The sequence below is a fragment of the Poecilia latipinna genome, unplaced genomic scaffold (genome assembly GCF_001443285.1).
Source record: "Poecilia latipinna isolate Pla-1442-1.1 unplaced genomic scaffold, P_latipinna-1.0 Scaffold1730, whole genome shotgun sequence".
In the NCBI taxonomy this organism is placed as follows: domain Eukaryota; kingdom Metazoa; phylum Chordata; class Actinopteri; order Cyprinodontiformes; family Poeciliidae; genus Poecilia; species Poecilia latipinna.
The window spans coordinates 102,087-109,217 of NW_015114346.1; the positions used below are offsets into that span (position 1 = coordinate 102,087).

The 7,131-nt window shown below is 35.9% G+C and overlaps 1 protein-coding gene across 1 annotated transcript in view; it reads left to right on the forward strand.

Annotated features, from left to right (window-relative positions):
* The first annotated feature begins 25 nt into the window (after positions 1 to 25).
* rars1 (arginyl-tRNA synthetase 1) overlaps positions 26 to 7,131 on the forward strand; it is a 38,685-nt gene continuing 31,579 nt past the window's right edge. Inside the window, exons 1-5 of the mRNA XM_015060621.1 lie at positions 26 to 224; positions 2,203 to 2,337; positions 2,806 to 2,994; positions 4,012 to 4,120; positions 5,899 to 5,999. Coding sequence (XP_014916107.1) covers positions 36 to 224; positions 2,203 to 2,337; positions 2,806 to 2,994; positions 4,012 to 4,120; positions 5,899 to 5,999 — 723 coding nt within the window. The 5' untranslated portion in view covers positions 26 to 35. The remainder of the gene's footprint in view (positions 225 to 2,202; positions 2,338 to 2,805; positions 2,995 to 4,011; positions 4,121 to 5,898; positions 6,000 to 7,131) is intronic.

Consider the following 7,131-nt stretch of genomic DNA (forward strand, 5'->3'; position numbering starts at 1 on the left):
CTTGGCTGACGGAGGCTCCCATTCCGGTCCTGCAGATGGCGCTGCACAAATGTAACAAACCTCAATCAAAGACAACGAATGTAAATCCTGAACTTCTTCCTCATCCTGCAGTTTGTTTCATCAGACACGAGATTGTGCTTCTTATCGGCAGCAGATTCTTCTCCCGGCTTTTCAGAGAGATGGGAGACCCAGTGACCGAGTACACAGCCCGGCTTCAGCACCAGGTGAGCCGCCGGTTTATCATTGCAGCCATAGACAAATAAAGAGCTACTAAGGTTTGTAATAGCGAGGCTAAACGCTTTAGAAGAGCGTTAAACTATCCAAGGCACCATAACGCTGCGCCAAACTTTCTACAAAAAAACATTACATTTAATGATTTCCTCTTGATATGCAGAAAGTGTCGCTTAATAAAAGTTTTCTTTCACAATTTAAAGAAAACAAACTTGAGTTTTGAATTCGGCTTGTACCCTAAATGTCCTTTTTATTGTGAAAATTGTTACTTTATTTGTTCTTTATTCACCCTTATTCTACTGTCAAAGTAGTGAAAAAATAAATAGTTCTTCAATATTATGAAGCTTAATCTTACATTATTTCTTTGCCGAATTTATCACAATGTAATATTTAAGTTTAACTTAAAGGCATGTGGGCCAAAGTCAATGTACAAGTCATTTTAATTGCATTAAGCATTGGAGTTGTTGCTTTCATTGTGAAGTTAAAATCACTTTTTATTTAGAAGGTCCTTGGCGCCATCTGGTGGAGATAGTAGAATTGTAACATTTTTATGTGAAGTAAAAACTGGATTTTTCAGTTAGAATCTAATCAAAAACGTTGGTTACGTATTGTAACCCCAGATTCTATGAGTATAGGCTTAGCCCTCGGTGCTGCGCTGGGCGCGAAAGATAAACCCACTAGCGATAGCCTGAAAGGACGAAGCCTATACGAAATAGAACAGAAAAACAAATGAGATTCTAAGTTGTTGGTTTCTTTAGCCAACGATGTAAAGTAAACTTTTTCTAATATTTCTAATCCAAACATTCTTTGTTTTAACTCTGACCTGAAAATTTGTAAAATTCTTTAAAAATATTTTCAGTGAGCTTCATTCTTACTGAGTTTAATTCGTTTTAGTAAATTTGAACATGTATTAATTACAGCATGCTTACAACAAAATCAAACTTAAGGCAACAAAAGATAATGTTACCAACTTAAGTGGATGAATTTTTATCTGATTGTTTATTCCAATAACTGACAGAGAGAAAATCACTTTTGGTTTCACTCTGACCAAGTTTGTGTTTATTCAGTCGTGGAGCTGATCGGGAATTTTTGCTGCACTATAGGTATGTCACAGATCTGGTCCAAAGGTTTTGCTCTGTCTTGCAAAGATATTCATACCTTCTTAATCATTTTGCGAGGATACAGCTACAAACTTTAATGTATTTCATTTGGATTTTATGTGATGCACCAAAACAGGCTTTGGTCAGGTCACTGAGCAGTGAATCCTATGAAAATGGAAAGCTTATGTCCTGGCAAGCAGAGCATTGTTCAGAGAAGTGGCTTAGGTGTGTCTGGAGGAGCTACAGTAGGAATGGGCGAGTTATTCAAATTTTTGGAATATCTGGATTTTTTCACTAATGCACTACTTGTGTTTGCATAGCTCAGAGTGATATCGGCATGGCCAAAGCCATCGTCTTTTTTGACAAGCCTGTTTTGCAGCTTATCATTATTTAAACTTTGAGTTCCTGTTAACTCTATAACAAATTACTAGGGACAGGCTAAGACTTATTATTTATTTTTTTTAATTACAAGAATAAAGCCATAATAGAATTCAGTCGTGCGACAATAAAGTCGAAATAATACAGAAATAAAATTTTATTACCAGAATATTTGGGATCGGTTTTACAGATAAGGAAACACTTTTATCACATCAGCATCATATTATCATCAGTAGCAGGACTTTGAAACAATCATAAACAAAGTCTAATTTGAAGAAAGAACCACAGACTAAACTGGTTACATCAGATCTTCATAATTGTCTCATTAAAACAAAGTTTTCATGGGACTTTCTCCTTGTAAAATTTATTATGACTATATCTTTTAAATAATAAAATTGTGTTACCTGACCCTCATAGTTCCATTGTACAACTCAGTACAAGTGTTTTGTTTCATTTTGAGCTTTCTTCTTTTCTTTTCTTTTTTCTCCAAAAGGAGCGCGAAATCCAAAGTTTGTCTGCAGAGATCGAGAGCCTTAAAAAGTCTCAGAGCTTTGAGCCATCGCAGCGCCTGGAGGATCTGCGGGAGGAAAACAACAGACTGAAGTACCGCCTCAACGTCATGAAGAGGGTGGGTGGCGGCTGGCGTTCCAGTAGGGCCAAGCGATAAATCAACTTTATAGATTAATCAGATTTGGGATTTTTGAAGATTTAATTTTTGGAAAGTTTGTGTGTGTGTGTGTGTTTTTTTTTTTTTTTTATTAATTTATGTATTTTCATCAAAATTCTACTTGGCTTTCCATAGCTCAGAATGATGTCATCTTGCTTGACAAATGTGCTTTACAGCTTCTATTTTACAGCTTTTAATTCATCATGAAATTCTTACAACCTGTACTTAACACTCCATCATACAACTCACAGAAGGGATGGCTGAAATGTCGACTTTTTGGAGATACTTTCAGTCATTTCTAATTTATTTTTTTTAGAAAAGAAAGCAAGGCAAAACTTATCTACTAATATCAGAAATTGTATCTGGTATAAAAAGATGAGATTTATCTTTATGTCATATTGGTAATGGTGGCGTTGTTGTTTTCCTCAGAGTCTTCAGGAGGAGACACCACACTGCGGTAAATCCATGCTGAACATCAACCAGCGGCTGCAGGATGTTTTCGGCGAGGCCATTAGGGCTTCCTTCCCTGACCTCGACAACCCGCCGCTCGCCGTCACGCCCAACCAACAGGCCAAGTTCGGAGATTACCAGTGCAACAGCGCTATGGGCATGGCTCAGGTGTGTCTCTGACTGCTCCTTTTTTCCTCTAATGTTTTTTCTTCAAACATCTCGTTCATCACATTACTGGGAGCAGAGGATGCAGAAGAAATGGCGTTCCCCAGTTGTTAATGTTTCACTGTTGATATCAGAACATAAAAGTTATCGATTGATTCAGTCTAAATATGGATCTTATTGATCGACTAATTAATTGATTAGCAGCCATTAAATTCTTAAAATCCTGAGTTTTTTCTTATACAAAGGGGTTGACCTCTTTTATTAACATATTAACATTATATGCTGAATTTTACAAAAGTTAAATTTTAACATTTCGTGTAAATACTCGCTGAATAATCAGACAATTGTGGTTTTCTCATATTATTAAGCAAAACAGGAACCTCTTAGGTTGCTGCATGGATAAATGAAAGTGAATAAAAGAATAAAATGTGTAATTTACTTAATTCCCTGTGAAAACAGATTACTGGACGGAGGTGTGCGATTTCTCTTGAAGGAGTACTAAAACTCACAACAGCCCTCAAAATCAATACTGCGTATTTAGCATCATGTTTTCACCATCATGTTACAAATTTTCTGTGTCATTTCTGCCACTTTCTGTTATCACATCCTTGCCTTCGTAGCACTTCAGTCATTTTTGGGTGAAAAGTTGACGCCCCTTTATCATGTTGCATAGTTGGATGAGCGCTATTATTCTTAATCTCTTTAAGGAGGTTGTCTAGAGTTTATATTTCAAAACAGAAACAAGTGCATTTTCCATCCCACACTGGAGTTTGTTGGGACCATTTCTCTTTCCCGTTGTGATGTTGCTCTGCCATTTGTGTTTCTGTATCAACGGCTCATGATGACCAGTGGTGCCCTCTGTTTATGGCGGCCAAAACTAAATCACTGAGAAGGTCTAAGCGAACATGATTAGCTAATTGATTGGAACTAATCTCAGTGGAATAAACCACCAGTTGGCATTTCTAGTCCTGATGTTTAGAATTTTTTAAATACAAATCCTATCTGACTATTTTGTCTCAGATGCTGAAAGCAAAAGGGACAAAGGTGAACCCGAGGGAAATCGCTGAGAAGATTGTCCAGAATCTGCCAGATAACGAACTCATCCAGACGACGGAGATCGCCGGACCGGGTAGGAGCTGGATCTGAAATCAGAACCTCACTGAGTTTAACCCTTTCAGACACACTTCCTTTTATTTTAGATTTAAAACTTTTCAACAGATCATCTGTTGCACTTTTTCATTTATTCCAGTTATTATTTTTTTCGGATAAGGAAATTCTTGTTGAATCTGTTTAATATTTGTTCTGAACAAGTTAAAATTTAAGTTTTGTTTTAAGGTATGAATAATTCTTTTCAGATTTTTTTATGCAAGTCTTTCTACTGAATTAGTAAATTGCTTGAATGATTAAATTTATTATAATAAGTACATTATAATAGTGCAGTAAAAATGAATTTTACTTGTTTAATAAATTGAAGTCTTTCTTTGTATTAAAATATGCTTAAAATAAAATCAAGTATTAAAATTAACAAAAAAATATTTTTAGGACAATATTAATTTGAAATATACTTCAGAAAATATTTTTCGATATTTTACTTTAAACTTAAAATCTCTTTTATCATATTTTCCTGCAAATGTTTTTAGTGTTAATAATTTAAATGCCTTAACAAATATTTTAAACCTTTTAAAAATATATTAATATCTTAAGAGCAGAAATGTTATAATGTTATTAAATTTATTTTTTACTTAATTATGAACATTTTGTTTATTAAAAAAAAAAAAAAAATTGAAATAAAGTAATTTTTAATGGAATTTGGTATATTATTATTTTGTTATACTATCAAATCTTGGATTTTTTTTTTTACAAACCTGGAATTATTTGGCACTGTAAACTAAAATTTGTAATTATAAATTCACTTCATCTTAAAAAGAACTATTTTGTAGTATATAAAAATGTATATAATATTGTGTTTTGTTAATCAGTCAAATTTTATTTGTATAGCACATTTCAGCAGCAAGGCATTTGAAAGTGCTTTACATCATAACAAGCACAAAACACGAAGTCATGCGACATAGAATCAGCAATCAAAACATTTCATTAAGTCAAGTGCCATCACTAAATTCGTAATTGATTACGTTTCAAATACAAATAAACAGGTGGGTTTTTAGTCAAGATTTAAAGGCACTCAGTGTTTCAGTTGTTTTAGAGTTTTCCGGAAGTTTGTTCCAGATTTGTGGTGCATATAAGCTGAATACTGCTTCTCCTCGTTTGGTTCTGGTTCTGGGATGGAGAACAGAACCAGAACCTGAGGGGTCTGGAGGGTTGATACAACAGCAGATCTTTAATATATTGTGGTGCTAAACCATTCAGTGATTTATAAACTAACAAGAGTATTTTAAAGTCTATTCTCTGAGCTACAGGGAGCCAGGATAGGGGCTTTAAAACTGGTATTATGTGCTCTATCTTTCTGGTTTTAGTGAGAACGCGAGCAGCAGCGTTCTGGATCAGCTGCAGCTGGAGGATTGATTTGTTTGGCAGACCTGTGAAGACGCTGTTGCAGTAATCAATGCGGCTAAAGATAAACGCATGGATGAGTTTCTCTAGGATTAATGTAAATCACAGTCGATTTAATTTAAAAAAATTTAAGTTTTGAAAATTAAGCAGGAAAACAAATGAAATGCTAGAAAAAAAGTCTGTTAATGGTCGTATGATCATTTCAGTACTTTTACATTTTTCTGAAGTTGCTCAATTTTAATATATTCCTTAAATTAAAGAATTGCAAAATAAATATTTCAGAATAATTTGTTTGGTTCTCCAGATTTTCACTTTTCTTTAAACCCAGCAGTTTTTTGTTTGCTGGTTTGTTTTCACTGTGGCTGCGTTGCCTCATTCCTCTGCTTTATTGTCCAGGATTCATCAACATCCATCTGAAGAAAACGTTTGTGTCCAAACTGCTGACCAGCATGTTGCTCAATGGTGTCCAGCCGCCGCCGCTTGCCACCAGGAAGAGGGTTTGTCTACAGAATAAAACTTTACTTTCCTCTTGCTTTTTTATTTTTTAAAGTTTTAGTTTTATGCTTTACAATGTTCCCAGGTTTTAATTCTAGGAAATTTTAACATTCATATTTATTCCCTAAAACAGTGGTCCCCAACCTTTTTATCACCGCGGACCAGTCGAGGCTTGACAGTTTTCTGGGGGGTGAGGGTAGAGGGTGTCATATGACACAATTTTTAATTTTGTCCCTTTATGACAATCTTGGAATGCTCCGAGTTCTGAGATTGTTGCTGCGATAATCCTAACCGATCATCCTGCCTGGGTGGTGTGTTATGTAGAACGTTGGACCACTCATATCTAAAATCAGGCATATTCAACATGTTGGATTGTCTTGGCCCGATTATCGCAGTGTGTGGGTGACTGGGAGAGAGAACGCAGCCTGTTGAATGTGACAGGTAGCCAATCAGAAAGCGCAGTGACGTAAACACAGAGGGGAATCCCAAACAACTGACATAGCACAACTGAAAGCCTGGTTTAGTGCATAGTGCAGAAAATAGAGCGGCTGCTCCTGCAGTCTTTTATCCAACATTTTTTGTTTTTGTTACGTCTTTTATCACTTAAAATGAGTCCACAGACTATCAATATTGCTTCTACATCGTCGGACATGTTTGTTACTCTAAATTCACATATGGTATGTTGGGAGTTTTACGGGATTTTCTTTTGGAACTGGGATGTTTGTGAGTGAAATCGGTTCGTGTGTGGTGTCTTGCTCCTGCCTTGTGCCTTGTGACACACGAACCGATTTTATGAGCTCTGTGGTCACAGGTTTGGAAAATCGTCCGACAATGCTAAAATCATGCCGTGTGAACCAGACCTAAAACTCACAAGCTCTACTCCTCTAGTCTTGACCACTGTCCTAACACGCTCTGACTCTGGTCGCTATGGTAACATTTACACATTCCTTCAAAATAAGATACACATGCGTAACAAAAAAGAACATTTTACTTTCATGAAAAGTTTAACTCGTAACGACAAATCAATGGGAGCCCTGAGCTTGTTTTTCTGCATCGAGATGGTCCCATCTGGGAGTGATGGGAGACAACGACACCCGAAGTGTTGCTTATGTACAGGGTGCTTGGTCTCCAAGT